This window comes from Leucopleurus acutus (assembly GCF_964270905.1).
Source record: "Leucopleurus acutus genome assembly, chromosome: 1".
Lineage (NCBI taxonomy): Eukaryota > Metazoa > Chordata > Mammalia > Artiodactyla > Delphinidae > Leucopleurus > Leucopleurus acutus.
Window position 1 is genome coordinate 10,994,920 of NC_139142.1, and position 26,125 is coordinate 11,021,044.

The 26,125-nt window shown below is 55.8% G+C and overlaps 1 protein-coding gene across 1 annotated transcript in view; it reads left to right on the top strand.

The window, feature by feature from the left end:
• The first annotated feature begins 380 nt into the window (after positions 1-380).
• The window catches only part of ITPK1 (inositol-tetrakisphosphate 1-kinase), a 161,309-nt gene continuing 135,564 nt past the window's right edge, over positions 381-26,125 (top strand). Inside the window, exons 1-2 of the mRNA XM_082852870.1 lie at positions 381-470; positions 943-1,174. Coding sequence (XP_082708996.1) covers positions 1,080-1,174 — 95 coding nt within the window. The 5' untranslated portion in view covers positions 381-470; positions 943-1,079. The remainder of the gene's footprint in view (positions 471-942; positions 1,175-26,125) is intronic.

Sequence of the window (26,125 nt, forward strand, 5' to 3'; positions counted from 1 at the left end):
GATTTATTGCCTGCATCCGCCGCGCCCCCCCGCGCCCCCCTCCTCCCGCGCCCTCTGCAGCAGTTGGGACTGAATAGTGCTGGGGGTACAGAGATGCTTTTGATGAATGAAACTCAGTGGCTCGATCACTCCCAAAGGACAAGCAGAAAATGCCCACACCACGACTCCTCTCGCTTCTTTAAAAACTAAAAGCACTTGGCAAGGGCTGCCCTAAATTCAGTCCCGCGCCCTCAGTCCCCAAGTTCAACAGCCAGAGCCTCGACACAAACACGCACCAAAGGACTAGACGGGGGAAGGCGCGGCGCCTTTAAGAGGCGGCGGGCGGTGCTGCCCCCTAGCGGCCGGCGCGGCCGCTCTTCCTCCGCCCCGGCGGGGTCCAGCGGGCCGCCCGGCCGGGTCAGCACGGCGGCGCCGGCGGGCTGCGGGCTAGGCCGAGGACGGGGACGAGGAGGAAGTGGCGGCAGCGGCGGGTGAGGACGACTGGGCGGGGGGAGCGGGCGGCCGCGTGCGCCACGCCGGGGTCCGAGCGCGCCGGGAAGGGCATGCGCCCGGGTCGGATCGGCCGAACGCGCCGCCGGGGACTCGGAGCGGGGACCGCGGGCGAGAGCGAGAGGGAGTGAGAGGAGGAGGAACTCGGGGGCGGTGCGCAGCCAGAGCGCGGGGGCGATCCGCCGTGGCCGCCGCTGGAGGGCGTGTTTCTCGGTCTCGAGCGCCGGGAGGGCGGTGGGCTGGGCGGCGCCGGCGAGGGAGGGCCTCCCTCCTCTCCTCCCCGGCCCGGCCTGGCGCTCGCGAACTTGCGCGCCGGGAGCCCGGCTGGCGGCGGGGGCGTGGGCGGCGGCGGCGCGGGCGGCCCCGACGCGGCGGCAGCCAGTGGAATGCCGCGCTGAGCGCCGCTCCCTCCGCCTGGGCGCCCGCCCCGCCCCGGCCCGCCCCTCCCGGCAGGACTGCGCGCCCGTAGCCCCGTTCCGCGTCCCCGCCGCCGGGAGGAGGTGCCCGCAAGCTCGCGGCGCGCGCCGGGCCGCCAGACTCGGCCTGTGGGCGATTTCCTCCGGACCCCAGCTCCCCGCCCGAAAAGGAAGATGCAGACCTTTCTGAAAGGGAAGAGAGTTGGCTACTGGCTGAGCGAGAAGAAAATCAAGAAGCTGAATTTCCAGGCCTTCGCCGAGCTGTGCAGGTATGGAGGGAGGGGGCTCCGGCGTCCGGGGACCCCCGGCCTGAGCCCAGTTCAGCCTCAGCGGCTGTTTTGGGAGGTTAGAGCGAAACGGAAAGGAGCGGTTCGCGGGGACACTGAGTCCGAGTAGCCAGGTGGCGGTGGTGGCCGCCGGCTGTGTTCGAGAGAAGCAGTGGCCAGTATGGGCGGTGTGGCACGGACCAGGGCTCTCAGGTGCACTGGGACCCCGGGTGGGGAGACCCCTGGCTCCCCAGGGCACGGTGGGAGCGCTGCTAAAGGTGGTAGAGGGACCTGGGAAATCGGGGGGTCCACGCTGTCTGCTTGTGGCTGGAGGGTACTTTTGGACTGGAGTGTTTTTCTTCCTTCGTCCGCTTCCCTTCATGGAGAAGGGCACCAGTGTTTGTATGTTTGCGGACCACCTACTATGTGCCCCGCCGGTGCAGCTCTCTTTGCAAGAAGCTGTCATTGCATGTCACTGGATTAAGCCTCTTTGAAGCGAGTAGCAATACTTGGCATGTATGTGATTTGCTGTCTCATTAGAGCCTCGTACCAGCCTTGGGAATTGGCTGGGTTGGTGATTCAGGGCCATGTGTCTAAGAAGGGGAATCTATCCGCAGAGAGATGGGGTACCTGGCCCCGGGTCCCACAGCTAGGGAGTGGCTGGTGCAGAGGAGGTGCTGGGTAGATGCTTGCGGTGTAGAATGGCTTTCCTCCCTCTGGGCTCCACCCCCCCGCCCCACCTCCCCATGCTGGTCCTCAGTGGGGGAGACTCCGGGTGTTTTAATAAGATCGCATTCTTAGTCCATTACAGATGCATCCAGTCTTGGGTCAGGTGTGCCTCACCTGTTCCACCACGGTGGCTTTGCCTCTGAGAAGCTGTTAGTTAAATCCTGCTCTCGGTGAAAGCCTGAGAGAATCAAGCTCCTCAAGCCTCTTGCAAACTCGGGGGGGAAAAACCCTTTTGTTATGCAGTGTCTCCACTTGGTAGGTTTGATTCTCCAAAATGGGTCCCACTTGCATGTTTGTCCCTGTTGGGTCACCAAACATAATGATGAATTGAACAATTGGGTTTCCTTATCTTCTGGTGTGTGGAGCAAGTGGCCAGTCTGAGCTGGCCCGCGCAGGCTGGCCTGGCAGTACCTCTGTGCCCCCCATGCCTGTCCCCCGGGCCCGTTGCTCCTTTTCCTTGTTCCAGCCCCCCAGGAGCTCTTCTCCCCACCGCCAGAGGGGCGCACCTTGTATAAAGCAGCTCCTGGCTCTGCATCCCTTGGTCTGGCGATGGAGTTGGCTGCCTTCTCTCATGCTGGCTTCCCCAGGAGAAAGTAAGCTTTTCATGGTCAGTAGGGCATGCCGAGTGGCCGGGGAATTCACAAGGAAACCAGGAGGAACTTGCAACCAGAGCTTTGAAAGTGGGTCTGAAGACTTTTGCAGCGTCAAAAAGGGCACTTGCACATTGCACCGCAGATACGCACACTTGTGGAAAATGTGCCCTAGACACTGAAGAAATGTGGAGAAGCCCCTTTGACGTGTTCTCGAAGTCTGGTGCTGGTGTTAGGTGCCCGAGCTCCCCCTGCAGTCATCTAAGACTTGGGAAATCCCCACTGATACCTTGCACCCTTTTTCCTGAGGTCTCTGTATTTGTGTCATCCTGTGTCTGCAGCTTAAAGCATGAGGCTTGTCATCTGGTTGGTATGTTTTGCTTGGTAATTAGGAGGCTCTCGCAAAACAGTTCCAGCCGAGACGTGTGGCTGGGTCCTCAGGCTGGACTTGCGGATTGGCTTTCCCTCCCCGTGGACCCTCCTGTCTTTAAAGAGGGGGCTTCAGGGCAAGCTGTGATGTCAACCGTTCTGGGGGAAATCCAGCACTGAGTGTTGATTTCTCTGAAGGGGTTATTGTGTTCAAAGTCTAGTTGCGTTCTTCTGGCCAAATGGGCTTCAAAGAGAGGAAGGGAAACATCTGGGTCATTCTAGAACCTCAGGAAACCCACTTTGTGTTTTCATCAGGGGTGCTTTAGATATTTTGTCACTTAAGCTTGGGAAGGAAAAGAAAACACCAAAAAGAATTTTTCTGTTTCTTCTCTCCTTTATTACTTTCAGGGCAGCGCCCCCTGGTGGCCGCGTTTTGTACTGGGTGCAAAACACTCCCACCCTCGAGAGAGTGGCCGGAGTCCTTTGCTGCTCTCGTGTTTGATATGAATGCTGGTGCAGTTTCAGTGGCCGAGAAGGGGGTGTAGATGGACATTGTCCTGTGTTTGACTTTCACAATCCGGGGGTGCAGCGCTCCCATTTGGATGGGTGATGAATTGTCTGTGAGTTCCACAGTTAAGAAGTCCAGAGATGTTTGAAAATGGCTTGAGGCTCTGCTCCGAATGTTTGGGGCAGGGGCAGTGGCAGAGAGGATGACCTGAGTGGATCGGGATGAGTTGTTTGTTTAGTCGAATGTCAGTCAGGCCTTGTAAAAATCTTAGAGCAGGAAGGGGTGTGGGAGATCATCTCACCAGCCCCCCCACCCTGACCCCCACTGCTCCCATGCCCCTGTTTTTTTTGGCCACACCGCCCGGCTTGCGGGATCTTAGTTCCCCAATCAGGGATCAAACCCGTGCCCCCTGCAATGGAAGCGCCGAGTCTTAACCACTGGACCGCCAGGGAAGTCCCCCCAGCCCCTTTGTTTTACAGACGGGGATATGGCATGAGTCGGAGCAGCCTCCATACTTTTGTTCCTTTTGTTCAGTTTCTAGAATGGATCCAACCTGGGCACCTTGAGACCCACACGGAAAGCAAGTCCTTTCTCCTTGGGCATCTCCGACAGTTGGGCGGACCCCCTCATTATCTTCATGGGGTCCAGCTGCTGCCGTTTTGTCTTGGAGACACTTCCTTGCAAGGCTGAGAGGTGGCCTCAGCAGGTGTAATGTCTGCTCTCTGAGGGTCATCACCCGCTGCAGGCATCCGTGGGCCGTTGGAGCAGGTGCCGCTGGGACACCTTAGCAGGCGTGAGGGCCAACCCTTTGGACCCTGGTGCACCTCGATGGGACGGGCTTTCTGGCTCCTCGACAGATGGGCCTTGACTCAGCTTGTTTTTCGTGGCACTGTTTGTTCCCGCCCCTCTCCTGCGTGTCTTCCCTTCTCCACGGGGACGGCTCTGGTGTTCTCTTACCCTCCTACCTCCCTTCCCCTTCCCCTCACACTGGAGCACGCTTGCAGCTCCCTCACATCTCCCTTTGTGCCTTTTTGAGAAGTCCAGAAGGAACTTCAGGCGGGGAGCAGAGAAGTAAAGCTGTTAGTTGGAAATGTCTGGTAATTTTTTTTTTTTTTTGCTGCGTTGGGTCTTCATTGCTGTACGCGGGCTTTCTCTAGTTGCGGTGAGCGGGCTTCTCATTGCAGTGGCTTCTCTTGTTGTAGAGCATGGGCTCTAGGCCCGCGGGTTCAGCAGTTGTGGCGCACAGGCTTAGTTGCTCCGCGGCATGTGGGATCTTCCCGGACCAGGGCTCGAACCCGTGTCCCTTGCACTGGCAGGCAGATTCTTAACCACTGTGCCACCAGGGAAGTGCATGTTGGGTGATTTTTTAATTTTTAGTTTTCTTAGTTCTCCACGGTGCCCCGTGTGGAAAGGCTGGCTGACCTGGTTCCCTTTGTCCGCGTTTTCTGTGTCAGCCCTCCAACGCCTCACCCCCCCACTCCTCTTTCCTGCGGCTGAACTTGTGTTGCAGGAGGTGGTAGAAAGGCGCAGGACATCACAAAGCATTTTGGTGTAGAACGTGGGTGAACCTCTGTCTGTCTTTACTGTCGTGTTACCTGACTTTTTTTTTTTTTTTTTTTTTTGCGGCACGCGGACCTCTCACTGTTGTGGCCTCTCCCGTTGCGGAGCACAGGCTCCGGACGCGCAGGCTCAGCGGCCATGGCTCACGGGCCCAGCCGCTCCGCGGCATGTGGGATCTTCCCGGACCGGGGCACAGACCCGCGTCCCCTGCATCGGCAGGCGGACTCTCAACCACTGCGCCACCAGGGAAGCCCTACCTGACTTTTTAATGCTGGAACCTCATCTCACATCATCCTTCCTGGAACCTCATCTCACATCATCCTCCCTGTAGCTCAGGGTGGCAGAATGGGGAGACTGAGGCTTGGGGCATATGAGGGAACTGCATTCAGAGTGGAGGGCTTCCCTGAGCCCAGACCCCAGGTCTCTACACCTGGGGATGTGGCTGCCTTGTTTATTAAGAAGTTCTTTGCCCAGCTTAGGCCTGGGCTCTTGGAGGCTCCAGAAGGAGGGAGCTGGGAGTTTGGTGTTAACAGTACCCTGGCCTCCAGGGTACCCCCAGGCCGTCCCTTCCCCTCAGGGCCCCTCAGGGCCTACATTCCTGTCTTTATTTTTATTTTCTTTTATTTTTTGCTGCGCGGCACGTGAGATCTTAGTTCCCCGACCAGGGATCGAACCTGCACCCCCTGCAGTGGAAGTGCGGAGTCTTAACCATTGGACTGCCAGGGACGTCCCGATTCCTTTCTTTAAATGAAGGAATCCAGAAGGTTCGTTTTTGCTGGCCTGGTTTAGCATTATTCCGTGCCGGGATTCTTTTGGGAGATTCATAGTGGGGAGGAAGGAGAACCTTTTCCTAGGTTAAGTGCTGCTGGTCTGTGAGTGGGTATTTTTCTGTTTGTCTTCGTGTCTGGGTCTGGCACCGTTTTGGGGGCGTGGAGGTGGGAAGAGGTGCTGACTTAGGTTTTCTTTGCAGCTGTGCGTCGGGACTGTCCATACCCAGCCTTGCAAGTAAACACTTTCCAGCAGCTTCCGAGGGAGCGAACTGGGCTTCCCACAGGAGAAGACGGCCATCTGGGCGCTGCTGTCTGTGGATGAGCCTGCCTGGGTCCCAGGCCTGGGTCTACAGCAGGCCACCCATGTGACCCTGGGCATGTGCCTCAGTGCCCTCATCTTTAAAGTGAGGATAATGACAGTATTAGCTCAGGGTTATGAGCCTTAAAAACGTCCGTATGCAGATGCATATTGTGCCTGGAGCTCTGTGAACGATGGTTGCCGTCCTTGGTGAGGGGGGAGTGGGCTTCCGCCCACGAAAGCCTTTTTATTCCCAGATCTTTGGCATCTGCAGATCGAGTGTCCCCGGCCTGGGCAGTTTTTGAGTGACTCTGAAGTCCGGGAGGGATGCTGACTGCTCATCCTGCCTGGGTGTGGGTGTGTGTGGGTCCAGCGGGCATGGCTAAGGAGGGGCTCCCCTGCCTGGTGCCTCCCAGCATCTCCCTTCACACCCGGCCTGTGTGACTCTTACAGCCCCTTGGGGGGCGGGGCTGCTGTCCTCACCTATTTTATAGATGGGGGAGCCTGAGAAAATTACATTAATGCCAGATGATACTTCCCTTTTTTTTAAGTTCTGAGATTCAAGAGGAGGTTGTGCCGGGTTTCCTGAAAATGCCAAGAGTCTCCATGAGCAATCATGGTGCTGTTATTCATTAACATTTATTGTTTTATCTTTTTGAATATTAAATACATGCATATGTTAAAATAAAACCCAGAGGATTCAAAGTACACAATGAAAAGGACTCAAAATACACAATGAAAAGTCAGTCCGTTTCCTTCTTGTTCTTGAGTTCCGGTCACTCAGGGACATGTGTTCTTGGCAGTCTCTTTCTCTGGAGGTGTTTTTTTCTTTTCCTTTTTAACTTTTTTTTTTTTTTTTAATTGAATGAAAGATTCTTGAAATTCTGTAGTGCTTTACAACTTTCACAAGTTTCACACATATGATTTGATATAATCCCATAATAACCTTTTGTAAAAAAAATCCCCTACTCCTATATTGCCCCTGCCCCCTCTCTCGAGGTGTTTTGTGCAAAACACAGGGTGCCTGTGTGTGGGGGTCTCTTGCGCCCATATCGTTCTGCCCTCGGCTCCTTTCACGGAACACCGTGTCTTAGAGAAATTGAACATCACTGCTTCTTTGGAGACAGTTCTGTATCACTTGCCTCGTTTCTTTAACGGCTCTGGGGTCCAGATCTTAGAACAGTGGACCGTATTTCTTGCCCTGTGGTTGGCTTCTGCCGGTGTGGACAGTGGGGCAGGGAGTGCCCTGCCCCATCGCCTGAGTGCTCATTGCTAGATAAGCGAGCCCTGGGTCAAAGGGCAGAGGCATTTTACTTTTTCGTGGCAGTTCTGAAACCACTCACCAGGACAGGGCACTGCTCACAGATGACAGCGCATGGGAGGGCCTGTCACGCACACCCTCCCCAGCACAGCTCGTGGACAGATATTTCTGATCTTGGCCACACACATGGGTGAGAAATGGCACTTCTGGTTTGCATTTCTCTTATGACGGTGAGATTGAGTTCATGTAGGCGGCGCTGGCTGTGCTGGGCAGGCGTGGGGCAGAGCTGGGCCCGCTTGTGCATCAGGCTGGGGCCTCCCATCCTAACCCCTGGGCCCTCCTGCCTCCACGGGTTATGTCCCCCTCGTGATTTAGCAGGTTTGGGGCATTCGGTAAATGCTTAGTGAAGTGCTGCACGAGTGCAGTTCCTGAACAGTGGGATGTCAATAGGGTTTCTGTTCCTACTTGTATTTTGAATTCAGCTGGTAAGCTAGCTTTTTGAGGGAATGTTCTGGTACCTCCTTTATAGAAAGTAAGATTCATTTAGAAAGCAAATCATCATTCAGGACCTGAGCACCTACTCCCTCCCTGGCAAGGCCGCGGTCTTAAACCCCTTCCCTCTTGGGGCATGAATGGGGCCCATCCCGACCTTTCCCCCTCCGCTGGCCCTCAGGGACCCGGCCTGGGTGTGTGGCCTGCTTAGGGGAGAGTGCCGTGCTCCCCAGGGAAGCCCAGGCAGGGTGCGGTGCCTTGTCCAAGGCGACACAGCGGGATGTGGTAGGGGTCGCGGGAGGGGGCCCTCGCCCCACTCCAAGACCAGCGCGCGCCCTCCCCGCTGCCTGCTGAAGCCTCTTTTCAAACAGCGCTTCCTCTGGAGCTGTGAATGAGGCTGTTCCCATTGGGCTGTTTGAATTCCGCCTGCTGCTTTGTCTTGCCTGCTCCCAGCTGCCCTCAGAAAGCAGCTGCCCTTGTGGCCTGTGCCTCCCCAGCTGGGCCTCATGGGCAGGATTGCGTCGGCCTGACGGGCTGACAGCTCCTGGGGGTGCCCCATTTTTAGGGCTCAGGGGGGTGGATCTGTCACTGGCTGTGCCGATTTGAGAATCATTCTGTGAAGGATCCCCGGACTCCTGTCCCCTTCCCTCCCAGGCCCGTGGGTGCGGGGTGCCCACCCTGTTAACTGCCCTTGGTGTTCCCAGCAGCCCTGCCGTCAGAGCCCGCTGGGTAGACTCTGCTAAGCCGCCAGCTGCCCCGGAGGGAGAAGCAGGACACACAGGCCAAAGTCCCTCCCAAAGATGGCTTCTGGGAGACGCCTTGTTTTTCTTTCCTTTTGCTCAGGATCCTAAACCCTTAGTGCCCCCTGGCTGCCCGTGTTCTTTCCCTCTGCTCATTGTCTGTCTCTCCTTTGGAAAGTTGGTTCCATAGAGGTCGAGACTTTGACAGTTGTGTTCCCTGCTGAAGCCCCAGTGCTTGTACCAGGGCACACAGTAGGGGCTCAAGAGAGCATCTGTTAGTGGAGGAAGGAACTGACTGGCGGGTTTTGGAAGCCTTTTCTGTGTCCCTGCGACTCAGCCAAAGCTACCTGTGACTCTGGAGTCTCTGGGCCAGGAAGGAAGACCCAGGGTGAAGGTGGTAGGTCCCAGGTCAGGGAGGAGACCGTTGGCTTCATTCCTTCGTTCCTTCATTCACTCAGCAAGTCCCGAGCGTCCACCCTGGCTTGCCTTGTGCTGGTGCCGGTCCCTGCCCCCCTGCGCCTGGTAAGGAGTTGAAGGGAAACCAGCCCACAGGTACGTGTAAAACGCTGCGAGGTAGAACTAGAGCCAGGAAGCCTGCAGGTGGGAAAAAGCCATGACGGGAGCAGCTGCAGCCACTTCAGCACTATGCGGTCAGAGAAGGCCTCTCTGAGGAGGCGACGTTTAATGAGGGGCGAGTGCCTGTTCCTCTAGGAGCTAAAGAGCTACAGGGCGGGTGGGGTCTGCTGCCCGGAGGTCACACGCCCTGGCCTGCCTCTGCCATGGCCCTGGGTTCCCTGAGGACCGAGGGCAGCTGTCTAGGGAAGAGCAGGCCAGTTTCCACATTAGACAGGCAGTGGTCAAAGGAGGCAGCAGGGTGTCCTGCAGTAGCATTGTTCCCTGACAGTGTGACAGGGGACCAGGGGGGTGGCCCTGGAACCTTCCTTCACCTGAGGTTGCAGCTGTGCTCTGGGGGCCAGACAGGAGGACAGATGCTCCCCTCTGGCCTCGTTCAGTCCAGACTTTGTGTTCAGGAGTGAGCAGTTGTGGGCTTTGGGGGGCTGGGGCGAGGATGGGTGGGGGACCCTATGCCCTGGTCGGCCCTGGGCCAGCTGACCGTTCCTAAAGCTCAGGTTAGGCCTCCGGTGCCCAGGGAGGGGGGGAGGATGCTTGCTCTCTTTTACGCTCATTGACCTTCCTCCAGGCCAGTGTTTGCTGAACTCGCCCAACAAAAGAAGCACTGGGGGCACCAGGGGAAAACGTATCCTTGAGTCCACCCCCTCCCCCTTAAAATTCTCCAGGGAAAGGGTCTGGGAGCCTCCTCTTAACAAGTGCCCTGCTGATTCTTCTGGGAAATGGACACTGTCATTTCCCGAACAGTGTTACTAGGCCTCACCCCCGAGCCATCAGGCACGTTCGACGCTGAGTTAAACAGGCAAAAGCAGCTTCCTTACTGTGGGGCTTCGCTGGGACAGGGGCTTCCCAGGAGGGCACCTGGGATGTAAAGGTTCCCAGGCTGGTCTGTTCGCGGAGTCCCTGTGCGGGACTCGTGTTCCCCGGAGCCCACCCTGGGCAACTCTGGTGAGGCACTCACCATCTGCTGCCTCGTTTGAGCGTCATCCCACGGGAGGGGGGCAAGGCAGGGGCACCAGGCTGCCCGCCCAGCTTCCCTGCCTGCTGGTTGCTACCTTGTGGGCAGCCCTGTTTCCCCTTTTAAAAATGTCTGGCCTCTGGCTGCTGGTTTGCACCGAAGTTCCTTAGAGATGGATCCTGAGGCCGGGGAGGAGCTAGTTTTTGCACCGGAGACATTGCTGGGGACCGGCTCAGCCAGGTGCACGCTGAGCATCGGGCCAGGGCCCGCAGCAGAGGCTGGAGCACAGCCTGCGGTGCCTTATTCTGCAGCTTAGTCTGCAAACCCATGGGCTCCTCATCAGGCTCCGGCCTGCTCGGGTCTTAGAGCCTCTGAGCCATGAAACCAGAACCGGGGGCTTGTCCAGGAGGCCCTCCACGCTTCCGAAGGGCTGTGTTGAAGTTCCCTCCTGTTCCCTCCTGGATCAGTGGCTCATACCAGATTTCAGAGCACAGGGAGAACTTACCACGGGCCGGGCACTATTGTAGGTCGGGAATCTACTCTCCAAGACAGCATATCTCCATTTGCTAGATGAGAACACCGAGGCCTGGGGAGAGGTGTGATGACTTGCCTACTCACTCAGCTGTGAGTGGCAGAGCTTGGATCCACCCTCGGGGCTCCCGGACTCTTGGAACCCTGCTGTTTCTACCCTGCCAGGTGGCTTTTGTCTCCGTCTTGAACGTGACATCTTGGTACCATTGGACTGATACCCAGTTTCAGAAGAAAATCAAGGCATTCTTTTCTGAGCATCGTCTGTGTGCAGTTTTGGGGCCCAGAGGGGTGGTGGGTGGTGAGATGTCTGTAAACTCGGAGCACGAGACTTGCCTGATTGACTGTAGATGACTGACAAGCCATTCCGCCTCCCCAGGCCTCTGCTCCTCCATCTGTAAAGCGGGCATAGTACACCCACCTCTAGGGCTGCTGAGCATGGCAGGTGCTTCGGATGTGACAGGACTCCCCCTCCCCGTGGGCCACCTCCCACGGCCTCCTACCCGGCCAGGCCGGGGTCTGGGGCCTTTGACACATCTCTGGTGGAGCCCCCAGCCCAGGGCAGGCAGAGAGCCTCCCTACCCGGCTCCCCTATCCTTTTCTGGTGTGGGGGACCTCCAGCGCCTGTGCCCAGGACATGCCCCCAGCCTCTCAGCTCACTGCTTCCTGGGAGGGGCTGTGGGTGGTAGGTGGCTGCAGAGTGGAGGCCCCTGTGGCAGTTTTGCTTTCATTTCTGCCTCACACCCTTTATCCATCCAACAGTTGAGGGCTGGGGTGTGGAAACCTCTGGAGCCCTCCCTGGGGCCCTCGTCCCAGTGCAGGTTGCTAGGCACCCCCCTTCCCGGTGGATGAGTTCGGGTGCTGTGGACTGTGCAGCAGTGAGCACCCCGGGGGTGGCCTGGGGCCGCGGAAGGCTCTTCCTCGCAGTGCATTGGGCTGCGTCCCACGGAGGGGAGGGTGGTAGCAGGGCGCTGCAGGCTGTGTGTGGCTCTCTTTCTGTTCTCTAGGGGGGATGGGCGGGGCCTTGGAGAGGAGAGAAGGGAGCATGTGTGTGGGGTGGTATTTGTGAGTCCCCAGGGGCTGCTGTGCTGTTTCCCGTCCTCCCGGGACCCTGGGCGTCTTTCTGAGGAATGTCTCCTGGTTTCTCTGTGGATGGGGTTTCCTCTTTGTTCCCCAGCCCGTGTTACAGAGGCCCAGAAGGAAGATGCAGAGCTAGTAGGTGGGGCAGCTTGGATTTGAACCTGGCCTTGTTGACGCTAAAGCTTATATTCTTTAAGATTTTATTCTAAACGTCCTAACATTCACTGTGGGATCCTTGAAAAGCAAAGGAATTCAGGCCATTCTGTCAGAGATCTGTTCCCGCCTCCCTGTGGGCAGGTCTGGGCAGGGGCTCCAGGGTCCTGTCGGGAAGGAGTTCGGCTTCTTGCGGAATCAGCCCCCAAGCCCCCCCCCCCCCCCCCCAGCCTGCACTTTGAACCGGGCGCAGCAAGGCGTGGCCTGTGCCTAAGGAGGTTTAGTTGCTCAGAGCCTCGCTGCCTGAGCCTCTGGGCCTCAGTGCCCCTGCTGGTGAGGAATGTGCTTATTCCCTTGGGGGAGCTGCTGTGGCTGCCCTGGCATGGAGCGGGCAGTGGGGTCCGTGGCTTGAGGCCGTGGATGTCGTGGCGTCATTTCCAGGGTTACGAGAACAGCTGAGCCCTGGGCATAACAGTAGCTCCCGATTCTGGAGCTCCAGCCACGGGCCTGACCCTGTGCTTTAACGCTCCCTGTGCACACGCGGAAACAGGCTCAGAGAGGGTCAGGGACCTTCCCCGGGTTTCATAGCTGGTCACTCCTGGGGGTGCGATTTGAACAGCACTTTCTGTGAATCTAAAGCTCCGACCCTTGACCATTAAGAGTTTCTTTCTTTGTAAACGAAGGCAGAGGATGAGAGGATGGCTCTCCTTTTGTCTGAGCTCTTTTCTAATGACCCATCCTCGGTGCCCTTTAGTTTTTAACTTTTCTCCTTTCCGTTTTCAATTTCAATTGGATGCATGACTTGCCTGGAGTCAGGAAATTTAGGTGCTGGCTCCGTTGGTGTCCACTCAGGCTGGGTATCAGCTGAGTCACCTTTCAGCAGCGTTGCCGTCCGTCCTGTGGCTGCCGAGTTTGGGCCGCCCAGTTTGCGACGTGCTCTATCCAGACAGCGTCATTCGGATTCCCAGGAGCCTGCCATTCCCGCCTCACACGCGCCTCCCTTGAAATCCTCTGAGCCTACGTGGATGAGGCCCCATGGCCTACTCTTCTGTTTAAATTGCCATGCATGTCCCTTTTTGGGGTCACCTTGGGGAACCTTGGTGCTTTTTCTACTGAAGGTAGAGGGTTTTGGAAGCACCTTGGAAAGACCCCAAAAGCCTGGAAGGCTCTTGGGAACATTCTCATTGGAGCCATTCCTTGGCTTCAGAAGTGGGGGGATGCTTGTGAAAGAGCTTCGAGATCCGGAGCAGGAACCTGCAGGCTGGGGTGCTGGGTTCTGGCTGTGTGACTTTGGGCCAAGTCACCTAACCTCTCTGAGGCTTTCGTTTCTACACCTGAAATGGGAGTTTTCTACCAACCTGCAGCAGAATAGTTCTGCAGATTGGGTGAGCTGAGGCAGCTTGAGTCTTTTTGTAGCACAGAGCCTGGCTCTTGGTGGGCAACTGGTAACTCTGTTATTCAGAGTCGGCCATTAAGGGGTGATGGAGCTGTTGACGAGGAGCTTATGTCCAAGCAGCCCTCACATCTGGGAAGAAGACGGGCAAGCTGAGTTTCGGAAGCCGCTTAGGTAGCGCTCTGCTGGATTCCTTGTGATGTCCCAGGGACAGTGTGTATCTTGGTCAGTGGTGGGATGTGAAGGCTGACCCAGCCTCTTACTGGATGGGTGACCGGGGTGTGTTTTGGCCCCTCTCCGGGCCTTAATTTCCTCCTTGATAAGAGTCAGCCTCGTGCGTGCGCACAGGAGGGGCTCAGCACACAAACTTGCTCCTTTCTTGTTCAGGCCAGAGGCCATCTCTGACAGAAGCAGGGGAGGGCTGCCCTTCACGCCCCCAACCTGTAGTCACGCCCTCTGTGTCGATGGGTGATGGAGAGTAAACTTCCCCTGCTGGTGAGATGCGGAGGTCCGCCACCTGAGAGGAGGAATTTCCCAAAACCTCGGAGCCAGAAGGGGTCCTTGCAGGTGAGGATTTGCAGCTCAGAGAGTCCAGCCTTGATGGTTCGTGCACACAGGGGATCGGCCCGATGTGCTGGTTCTGAGCCCTGGAGCCCACAGGTGCTTCTCCTCTGACTTCCGGGGAACCGCAGGTCGGATGTGAGGCCAGGGTCTATTCTTTTCTATTCCGTTCTGAGCCATTGCTGGCAGACCCCGCCTCGTCCAGGATGAGTCCTTTTGGTTCATGGGCCCAGGCAGTTGTGGGTAGGACCCCCAGCCTGGTGGTCTTTCCTGTCCTTCCTCCAACCTTGCCAGGAATGCCAAAAGGGTAAGCTCTTTGGATTTGGGTTGCTCCCCTGGGAAGGGCGGGGGGCTGGGCGGGTAGGCATATGGGACTTGGACAGTTCTGGGGTGGGGGGAATGGGGACTCCCCTGGGAGTGAGACCTGAGGACTGGCCAGGTGCCTGCAAATCTGTCTTCACTGCCGGAGGACCCAGTGGGACTGCCGGAGGACCCAGTGGGGCAGCCGGGGCAGCCGTGTCCTCCAGGCTTCTCTCTCCAATCAACCAACAGACGTGGAGAGTTGCTGGGATGAAGTTAATGATCTGAGCAGAAGAGCGATTGTCTGACTGATTTCTGCAAGTGGCAGCAGTGTCTTGGTTTCGGTAGAAGCCTCAGTGCCAACTGGGTTCAGTAATAAAGGGGCTCCTGTAAGTGGTAACTCCATGCAGAGGTCTGGCTTCAGGTATAGGTGGATTCAGGGGCTCTCATGGTGTCCTCGGGACCCAGTCTCTCTGGGTCCCTGGCCTCCCTCGTGTGGCTCCATTCTCAGGCCCACGTGATACAAGGTGAGTCCTCACAACTGACCTTTATTCTGAGTGCCGAGTTCCTTGTGTGTTATCTCCTTTGATCTGCGTTACACCCCATGAGGGTGTGGGCTTTTAGTACCCCTGTTTCCTAACAGAAGGAGTGAAGGCACAGAGAGGTTAAATAACTAGCCCAGGGTCACAGCTGGTCGGTGGCAGGACCGGGATGCAGACCCGGGCTGGTGGCTTCGGGGCCTCCCTCCACCTGGGACGTAGGTCAGCCTGGGCCACATAGCTGTCAGCCAGGTGCTGGGGCCGGGGGAGTGCCCCGTTCCCTACCACGTGATCTGCGTGTGGGCTGGGTGGACCCCACGCGGGAAGCTGGGGACTGCCCTGAAGACAGTGGGATTGGCCGCTGGGCAGCCAGGGGAAGTGGGGATACTCCCTGGTTCTGGGCTCCGGGGCCAGGGCGCTGTTCCCGGTGGGGAGTGACGGCCGCCTCCACGAGTGAGAGCCTGAGGCCGGGCCCCTGGCTTCCTCTTTCCCCTCAAACAAACCCGAGCTGGTTCATTCCCACGGCCAGTCGGACGCAGGCAGATTCTGAGAGCCCTGAGCCCAGTGGTCACGCAGGGGCATCCTGGAGGAAGGGCTTATGTAACCCTGCCTTGAGGGATGGGGTCTGGGGCCTTGGGCATAGGCTGTTTTGACACCGAGTGTTTGGGGTGAGACAGTCTTGCGTTACGTAAACACGCCGTCGCCCTGTTGCCGTCTGGCCCTGCCCCATGCATGCCGGGGAATGTTTGGGTGCCTTTTCCCCGGGAGCCTGCGGGATTTCGCTGCTGTGAACTTTGGCCTGGGGGCTCAGTCCTCCCGCAGAGGGGAGCATTAGCGCAGGACGCGGGCTCTCCGGCCTGCTCTCCCGCACCCGAGCAGGCCTGCTGGGAGTGGTTCCTCCTGGAAAGGGAGGAAGTGACTGGTGGCCACACACCCAGGCCCTGCACACCTCAGGGCCCCAGTCCTGAGGGCCCTTGGCGAAGGGGCAGGGCTGGAGGCCGGGAGAAGGCTCAGGGTGGTAGGGCCTGGTGAGGGGTTTCGGTCCCTGATGGTTCCTTTCTGGAACCAGTGGGGGAGCAAGGACCCCTTGAGAAGCCGGTGGGTGCCCTGCGCAGTGCCCTTGCCCTGCCTGCCGGGTGCCTCTACTTGGGTGTTCCCCAATTCTCATAGGCCAGCGGTTCTTGTTAGTGGCGTGGCCTTTGGAGGCAGGTAGATAGAGGTAGTGGTGGTGGGAAAACAGTGTAAGGGAAGGCTGTCCCGGGCCCTCCCCTTTGCTGTGGCCACCGTGGACTGCAGGCCTGGACTGACATCTGTCAGCCCCCCGGTAGCTTCCTGGGGCTGTATGATGAAGCAGCCGGGTCAGGAAGCTCACGTCTGTCTCATTCATTCTCACTGTCGAGCTGTGTGGCCTTCATCCGAGTCCCTATTTGTGGGCCCCCAACTCGGAGGTCCTGGGGAGCGAACACTTCTGGTTTAGCTGGTCGGACTGCCGTTTGGGCCCGAGTTGTCAGCTCCTCAGGTCTGTTATGTGAGGCTGCGAGGAGGGGTCATTTCAGTTTATCAGCTGATTAAAAACAGCACTTGAAAACAGAAACCAAGCCGGAGCAGGTCAGTGACTTGTCTGCACGAAAATTCCATAGTTTCTTGTGGGCAGGTTTACATCTGACTTGTGAATAGCACTAAAAAGCTTTTGTTAAAAAAGAATAATGTACGTGATCAAAATTTAAACCACACCTAAGAGCGTGCAGTGAAAACTCGGTCTCCCTTACACTTCACCCCAGGCCCTGGAGGCCGCCGTGTTACCACATTCTCGCCTGTCCTCTCAGACACTTGTGTACGCACACACACACATGCACAGCCCCCTTTTTTGTTTCTGAAACAGTGATGGCCATTATCCATGCTCTCATACAATTACCTTTTGTTTTTCGTTTCATATAGCTTATGGGTGATTCTATACTTGTACAGATGTTGAACTGTCATTGCCTAGGAAATAATATATGAACATAGCTTTACTCTTCTGTTTTAGTACAACCTCAGGCTTGGAAAAGACCCCTTGTCAGTTTCTCTTGGGGGTTCTAGGCTTGCCCCGGGGCTCATGGTTGACCTTCTCCCTTAGTCTGCCTGGGCGGCCATAACAAATGTCATAGGCTGGGCACCGTAAACAACAGACGTTTATTTGTCACAGTTCTGGAGGCTGGGAAGTCTGAGATCAAGGTGCCTGCCAGTTTGGTTCCCAGTGAGGGTCCACTTCCTGGTTCATAGATGGCCACCTTCTCTCTGTGTCCACACGTGGTGGGGAGAGAGCTCTGGTCTTTTCATCTTGTAAGGGCAGTAATCCCATTGTGGGGTCTCTGCCTTCATGACCTCATCTAACATTAAGTACCTCCCCAAAGCCCCCCCATCCCAGTACCATCACATTGGGGGTTAGGGCTTTAACATGAATTTTGGGGGGACACAAACATTCAGTCAGTAGCATCTCACCTGACAGAGGTTGTACAGGGGTTGCCATCCATCTAAGGCTGGGGGTCCTCAGTGTGTGTGGGTCTCTACCTCCTGCCCCACATACATGTGGCCCTTAGTGGAGGTGCTGCCTGGAAGGAAGCCAACAGGTGTGCTGGTCCAGGCTGGCTCCTGAACCCAGCCCCAGTGCCCAGGGCATGACTGACCTGGGGCAGGTGATGGGCCTCCTTTTCCTCGTCTGTAAAGTCGGCACATTAGCACCCAGTTGGGAAGTTCGGGGGATCAGAGGAGGTGATGGCTGAATTGGTGGACGTGGTCTCTGACACGTAATGGGGGATCTGATTATAATTTACGCTCTTCCCCAAATAATTTTTTTCTCTGCCTAGAGATGAATATTTAGAGAGCTGAATATCATCTGTGATCTCAAAACTGGTCAAAGGAAGGGGTAGCTGGTGTGGCCCCTTAAACTGGGAAGGACCAATCTTGGTTGATAACCTCCTAACCCAGCACTCTTGCTGGGGCCGGTTGGTGGGGGGAGGGGGTCCTCTCTAGCTCCGCCAAGTCTGGATTTCCTCAGCTGCTTCCGTCAGAGTCTTCCTCCTTCCCAGCCCCACGTGCTTCTGGGTAGGGTCCCCCACCAGCCAGCCCCTCACTCATGCTGAGTCCCAGCTGAAGGAAATGAAAGAACGTCATCTTTTCTCTTGGCATTTTTCGTCCTCTATAAAGACAGTGTAACACCATGAAAGCAAAATTTGAAGAGACAAATCATTCCTCTACTCCTCACCCCACCACCTCTAGTTCCTTTTTTGTATCTAAAGTTGCAGAGTTGAAAACATTGTGTGGGTAGCTTTTTGATTTTTGCTTTCTGCACACAGCCTTGTAGTGTAAACTAATTCCATGTTGCTACAGTCTTTTTAAAAAAATAAAGAAATAAACTCATTTATTTATTTATTTTTGGCTGCTCATGGGCTTTCTCTAGTTGCGGCGAGCAGGGGCTACTCTTCGTTGCGATGCGCGGGCTTCTCATTCCAGTGGCTTCTCTTGTTGTGGAGCACGGGCTCTAGGCACGTGGGCTTCAGTAGTTGTGGCACACGGGCTCAGTAGTTGTGCTCTGCTGACTCTAGAGCGCAGGCTCAGTAGTTGTGGCTCGTGGGCTGTAGAGCGCAGGCTCAGTAGTTATGGCTCTGCGGCATGTGGGATCTTCCCAGACCAGGGCTCAAACCCGTGTCCCCTGCATTGGCAGGTGGATTCTTAACCACTGCGCCACCAGGGAAGTCCCGCTACAGTCTTTAGAGTGATCTTTTAAAAATTTTTATGAAATTTTATTATGAACATTTCCAACATGTATAAAAGAAAGAATAATAAAATGAACTCCCTCCCCCCATACCAAGTATTAACCATTATTAACTTATGGCTCATCTTGTTTTATTTATTTCCCTCGTATTATTTTGAAGAAAATCTCAGCCATAGTTCATATGTAATTTAGTGTGATCCTTAAAAGCTAAGGACTTACATAATCAATATGATCATGTATTTATAGTTTAATTTTCCTTTTCATAAACCAAATATCTTAAAAGATAATAAAAGTGTCTTCATTCCCTACCCTGTCCCCCGCCTGCCGGCAAAAATGCTAAAGACTTAAAACATAATCCAAATGATGTTACCCCACCTGAAAATAAAGTACAATAGACGATGGTCCTTTTTCATTGCTATGCGATAGCTCTGTTGGGTGTCTACGCTGTGATATATTGAGCTGTAATCTTATGATTGAATAGTTAGATTATTTCCAGTTTTCTTGCTGGTGTGGATAATGCTGCATTGGATATCATTGTGAATATAATTGCCTTGCTTCCCTTTCTGATTCCATTACGTGTAAGTAAGAGTTTTATCAGTTATTGTGGAATAACAAACCAGCACCAGCGTAGCGCCTTTAAACAGTAACCACTTGTGAGCTCACTGCTCTTTGGCGCGGCGGTCGGGCTGGGCTCCCTTGTGTATCTGCGGTCAGCGGCTGGTCAGTCAGGATCTCTGCTTCTGCGGCTTGGCCTCTGCTCAGCCAGGGTGATGGGGGTGACCCGGCCATGGGTGTCTCATCGCCCAGCAGGCTGCCTGGGTGTGTGCTCTTATCCAGGGGGCAGGGGTCCAAGACAATGGGCGTTTCCAAGGCCTCTGGAGGCCTGGTCTCTCCACCACAGTCTGTTGGCCAAACAAGGTTCAAGGCCCACCCGGATTCCGGGGGTGAGAAAAATGAACTTCACCTCTTTCTTTTCTTTTCTTTTCTTTTTTTTAGTACAAAAATGGAATTTACTCAGGGAAATATTGAGGCTGTCACATAAATCACCTGTTTCTGTAGAACAGTTGCTTCTTAACCTTTCTTAGAGGTTGTGGAGATCTTTGAGATTCTGATGAAAGCTATAGATCCTATTCTGAAGGAATGACATGTAATAATACACATATACCAAAACACAGAGAATGCCACAGGCTCTCTGAAGCAAAGGTTCTGTGGATCCCAGGTGAAAGCTGCGTGTTTGACACAGTTGGCCTAGATTTTCAGGAAGGATGACGTGTAAGTATTCTTTAGAACAATTATCTTGTAAGATTTCTACAAGATAACCCACCAACGAGCAGTTCCATGGTCACATAAGTTTGGGGAGCAGTGCATACCTGGGGATTTAAAACACACAATAGCATATTAGAAATCCTAAGACATCTTGCCAGAAAGAAACCTTATTGTCTTTGACTTAGCGTTTTGCGTTTGACATGTTAGCATCTTAGAGAAGACATTTTGGGAGACACAGCTCGGTCCAGTATCCACTCCATGACTTATTAGCTTTGTGACCTTCGGCAAAGAGCTTAACTGTGTGAACCTCGGTCTTCTCGTCTGTGAAATTGGGACAGTGATACTAATGCCACTCTGTTGGCTTGGTCGCAGCGGCAAAGTCACTGCAAAGGGTGCGGATGGCCAGGATGGAAAAGGCCTCGTCCTTTGGAGCTCCGGTCCTTGGGGGGAGGTGTGTGTGGGCAACAGACATGTCAACCAGTGAGGTAAAGGGGTGATTTCAGGAGGGAACAGGAAATGAAGTGATAGCAGTGATGTGAAGCCATCTGGGGACTGTCCCCAGGGTGGTGAGCGAAGGCCTTTCTAAAGGAGAGACTCCTTCTGTGACCTGACTGGTCAGAAAGAAGCAAGCTGTGGAGAGTCTGGAGCATCTCAGGCAGGGGGAGGAGCAAGTGCAAAGGCCCTGGGGTGCCTTAGGGCCAAGGAGCTTGGTGTGTTTGTGGAGCAGCAGGGAGGAAGGCTTGGCTGGAGCCAGGCTTGTGAGGTGTGAGGGAGGGAGCAGTAGAGAGGGAGGCAGAGCCAGATTCTTCAGGGCTGCCCACGCCGTGGCGTGCAGCTTGAGTTCTATTTATGTGAGAGGGGACAGCAAAGACTCCCATCCAATCACCCCACAAGATGGCCCTTGAACATGGATGACGCTTTGAAAGCTTTGGGCAGTGTTCAGAGCTCCAGGGCAAGGTGTTGAGGCTGTCTGTGCGTGTTATTCTTGAGAATGTTAAATGTCAGCTGAAAAGCATTGGCTCCTTGCGCCCCTGGGGCCGTGCTCAGCCCTCAGGTGGGCGAGGACCTGTGTGTGTGTGACTGTGTCCTGGAGCAGGCCGTCCTCCTGGCTGGGCGGTCACAGGGACACTTCTTCTGTATGCTTGGGGCAGCCTGGGCTCCCCTCCCTCCACCCGAATAACAGAGTGCCCAGAGCCGGCTTTGGAAGGAGGGACCTGGGTTTCAACCTTGCTTCTGCCACTTTCTAGCTCTGTTGTTGAACTTCTCTTGAGCCTCAGTTCCTACATCTGTAGGATAAGCAAAGCACGTTTTAACATTCACGGTTGATGTGTCAGTTGAAATAACGAATGTAAAGCCCTGTCGTTCACCGCCTGCCGCATTTATTTATTTATAAATGTTGGAAGTACCCCATCCCAGGTTCCTTGGTAAACGGGAGGCGGATGGTATTAAAGTTGTGGAGGTGGTGTTATCGGTGGTGCTGTGGGTCTGGGTTAGAGCCGGTACTAAGCTGGGAGCACCCGGGGGCTCAGCTGTGTGCGGGAGATAGAAGCCTTGAAGGGTTACGCTAGTTGTGCTCACGTTCGGAACAGCGGTAGTGGTGGGGGGCGGGGGCAGTTTTCTCCGTCTAGGAGGAGCCAGGAAGGCTTCCGCTGGGTCTTTGAGGGTCTGGAGGAGCTCACTGGACAGAGGAGTGTGGATTTAAGGAAGTCCACGTGGCAAGCTGGCATGTGGGAAGGTGTGATCTGTGAGGTCAGGGGTCCTCAGACAGGGACTCTGGACATGTCGGGTCAGGGGCAGATGGGGGCTGCAGAGAGCCACTGGAAGCCTGGGCTGATGAGCATCTAGAGAGCAGTGAGGTGGGGTACAGGGGAAGGAGCACCTCTGATGCGCATCCCCACTCTGTGAGCGGCAGGTATGGCTGTGCAGGTGAACAGGTGTGGTGAGGAGCCAGGAGCCTGGAGATTCCCCCCCCCCCCCCCTGCCCCTGGCGCAGATTCTGGCTGCCCTGCTGGGAGGTCCGTGCAAGTCCCTAAGCTTCTCTTGGGGATGGTGACAGTCCCCCCACTTGCAGGGCCAGTGGGTGGACAAGAGGTCCACGGATGGCACTTAGCACATGGCAAGCACTTGATGATGAAATGGTGGCTTTTAAACGGGGTCGTGGAGGGCGAGCCCGTCTGACAGCGTCTTGTTGATTTAGGCGAGGGGTGGTGTGCAGGGGTGGGGGGACGTCCCTCTTAGCCTCCTCTGAGCTGTGGGCACAGATGAGTTTCCAGAGCAGACCGACAGATACAGCCCTGCTGCTTGTTTCCTTTCCTTCTCATTGGGAAGCAGCGCAGAGCAGCTACCTTCCTCTGTCTGCCTCCGTCCCCTGCCTGGCAACCCCGCCCCCTGCCCCCTCCCCCTCCCCCTCCCCCACCCCCGGCCTCTGGGAGGCGGGGAGGAGGAGACCCCACAGGCCCTCAGGCCTGAACCAAGGAGGAAACGGAGGCTGGAGGCTCTTGCCGAGGCTAAGTGACCTCTACTGGACTCCTCAGGGTTAGAGCTGGGTGACCCCCAGAGCCTCCCTGCTGGGAGGGGTGGAGCGAGGCCATGGACGCTGGAGGGAGCGTCCCGGGAGCCCAGTGCCATCCCGTCCATCTGGACCTTGGCATTTGGGGCAGGCTTGAGTCAAGGTCAGGTGGCACAGGACCCCGTGAGCCATCCCTGCAGGAGTCTGGGCCTGTCCCGAAGGCTGTGGGAGCCCCAGCAGGCATGTGAGCTGGGCCACTGGCCAGCTCCCATGGAGGACAGATCAGAGGTGGGCTCTGGGTGTGGGGAGGGGGAGGCACCCATGGTTGTCCAGGCGAGAGGTGACGGGGGTCCAGAGGGTGCGGTGGCAGATGGCGGTGAACTGGGCTGGTGGCTGGGGACGCTTGAGGACCTCATGCTCAGGGTGTGGCAGGAGCCCGCTTGCCCCAGGCCCGCTGAGCAGAATCTGCTTTGTGGCGGGGTCCTCGGGAGGTGCCTGTGCATGTTACACACTCATGTCTGAGAAGCACTGTGTGGAAACCTGCTGACCCCTGGCTGTGGGGCTGGGGGAGGGGAGGGAGAGTTAGGCCAAGGCCCGACCATGTAGGGGCAGCAGGGGGAGGAAGTTGGATAGGATTTGGGGTGTTCATTGCACTCAGGGTCCTCACTGGGGTAGTTGAAGGTCTAGAGGACTTCCTGCAAAGGACTGAGAGCAGTGGGCAGCTCTGCTCTTGGGGCTCCAGAACCGGGGGGCCTGTCCTCTGTGAATGAGGTCGGGCCTGCCCCCCAGACTTGGGTGCTTGTTCATCTGCCTACCGGGTCAGGAAGTGGGCATTGAGTCCATAGATGCACGGCTGTGGGTCGTGAAAGTAAAGAGAATCCTGGGACTTCCCTGGTGGTGCAGTGGTTAAGAATCCACTTGCCAGTGCAGGGGACACGGGTTCGAGCCCCGGTCCGGGAAGATCCCACATGCCACGGAGCAACTAAGCCCGTGCGCCACAACTACTGAGCCTGCGCTCCAGAACCCACGAGCCACAACTACTGAGCCTGCATGCCACAACTACTGGAGCCTGCATACCACAACTACTGAAGCCCGCGTGCCTAGAGCCTGTGCTCCGCAACAAGAGAAGCTACCGCAGTGAGAAGCCTGCGCACTGCAACGCAGAGTAGCCCCCGCTCACCGCAACTAGAGAAAGCCCACGCACAGCAACGAAGACTCAATGCAGCCATAAATAAATAAATGAATGAATGAATGAATAAAAAAAAAAGAAGTAAAGAGAGTCCTGCTTTTATGAGCGTCATTTTGGGGGCAACAGGTGGTGGCAAGTGTGAAGAGGAGAGAGCTGGGGGTGGGGAGCCCTGCCCTGTGGGGACAGGCTCAGAGGGGCAGATCAGGGTGTGTGTGGAACTCTCTGGGGTTTGTCCTTGTGCCTCTGTGGGCATCTGAATCCAGGATCTAGTCACGGCGTTGTCAGGAAGACATTTGGGAAGGCTGACCTCAGGTCGTCTTGCTCCAGAGGCTTTCAAACCAGAGGCTGGATAGTTGAAAGAGACTCTACATGCAGGGAAGGGTTATTTTTTATTTTCAGAGGATATAAATGTATTGAAATAGACAGTATAGTCACACGATTCAAATCAAAAGGCAAGAAAGGACTTAGAGTGCAAAGGGTCTCGTCCTAGCTGTGCCCCTTCACCCCTAGCTTCCCCCTTGGAATTGTTCCTAGTTTTTTATGCTTCCAGGATATTCTAGCAAATGCAAGCAAAACACGTGTGCATACCTATATCCATATTTACATAAACACACACACATATGCATATTTATTTATTTGAAAGTCTTGTTGTTTTGAACCAACCCCATGTCCAGGAAGGTCCAAATCCTCGTTCACAGATTTCTGTAGCTCAGGGTTCCTCAGCCTTCGTACGACTGACGTTTTGGGCCGGATCCTTCTGCTTGTCAGGGGCTGTGCTGTGGATTGTGGATGTAGCAGCAGCCCTGGCCTCCAGCCACGGGGTGCCACCCCTTCGCCCCATTGTGACAACCAAAAATGTCTCCAGGCATTGCCATATGTCCCCTGAGACAAAATTGCTTCCAGTGAGAACCACTGCTAGGCTGGCTTTGTTGCCACCCAGTCACCAGGTGTTGGGTCTGGCCTGCTCTGGTGGCCGCTCTGGTGGCGCACTGTCCTCACACATCCGTCGAGGCCCGTATGGCAGTGTGCTTGTGGGCACTCCGTGTGGCTGGTTCTCTGGCCTGGGGGTCATGGCTCTCCTGTGCCCTTGTTGGAGACCCTGAACCTATCCCTTTATACTTCTCCAAACCTCGATTTTCTCATCTTTGAAATGGGGCTCTTATAGCCTTTCCCTTCCTTGGGTGCTGGTGCGGACTGGGGATGCCAGTGTGGCGCCTGCCACCTCCTGAGTTCCAGGCTTATCCTGGGTGTGACCTCCCTGTGACCTCAAGTCCCTCTCAGTTCTGGGCCTTGGTTCTTGTGTATTAAATGGGGGGACCCTAGGAGGCAGAGGGCCCGGAGCTAAAAGGCATCCCCTGGGGAGAGAGCGGAATAGTGGAAGTCAGCCGCCCAGCCAGAGCCCGTGGCGTTTTAAAACCCAGAGTCCCGAAGAGGGTTGTGTGCCAGGGTTGGGGAGAGCCGGGCTGCGGGCTGAAGTCAGAGTGCACGCTGGCCTGGCAGCTCTGCCAGGAGGGGCACACTGAGGAGTTTGGACTCAGGCCGAACTGGGTTTGCATCCCTGCTCCTCAGCCACTAGCCGAAGAGCTCGTGTAGCCTTTCTGAGGGTCAGGTTCCACGTCTGTAGAGCCGGCAGTGCTGTTCTGAGGCTTCAGTGGGAGAGGGAGGCTTGTTGACTGGCTGCCCGGGCGTCATTCAGTCCTCAGCACGCTGTGAATTACACTCCATTGTCACGCCCAGTTTACAGATGGGAAAACTGAGGCACAGAGTAGAGCACCTGGGTATAGGAGGCGTACAGAGACTGAAGCTGTCCTTGTTATTATTAACTGGCTGCTCTTGGGATTTGAGTCTGAACATCAAAGACCCTAAAGATAGAGAAAAAAAGAAGAAAGACATGCCTCTTGCCTTCTCGGGGAGGGCCCTGAGCCAGATGTGGAGGGGAGCCGGGCTGGTTCTGGGCTGGGTTTCCTGGGCTGGTGCTTCCCCTGGGCAGCTGGGAGTGCTTCTCGGGGAGCACTGGCGCCCCTGTTGGCTTCGTTATTTTTTGCCTTCAGGGGCCTGAATGATCTGTGCTGGTGGTAAAACACTCCTTGGGCTGACATTGTAACCCCACTGCAAGGGACCCTTGAAATTATATTCGCATTTGGGAAGCTAATTTTAAATAACGTTTTTCTTTCATAATTATATGCAATCAGCCAGCCAGTGTTATTGGGGGTTCTCTTTTTCCCTCAGCCAAGAGACCATCTGCTTTTCTCTTCCTGCCCCTCCTCCCAGCATGCAGTAGGCCACCTCCCTGGGAGAGGGACCACCAGCCCTTGGCTGTCTAGAGGCCCAAATGAAACCTTTCTTTGGTGACTGATGGGACAGCGGGAGAGAAGTGGAGGGTGGTGCAGGCTCTGGCTTGGGCGACTGGATGGGTGGGAGTGTTTGCTTTCAAGATTGAGGCCCAGGTTGGTGGAGAAGGTGATAGAATATGATGTGTTGGTTTGGATGTTGTAGGATTCTGTGGATGCAAGTGACAGAAAACCCAATTCAGATGAGCTTAAGCAGAAAGAAAATTTTTTGGCTCAGGGAAGCAAATGGTACAAAAACAGCCCCTCAGGGCCCCAGACACACCTCCTGCCCCTCTCGATCCTCACCATGGATCAGCCTCCATGATCTTTTCTGAGTTCTTCAGCTGCTGTAAACTCCTTCTACCTCAGGACGTTTGCACATGCTGTTCCTGCTGCTTTGCAGGCTCTTCCCCCCACCACACATCTGGCTGCTCCTCAGCCTTTTGA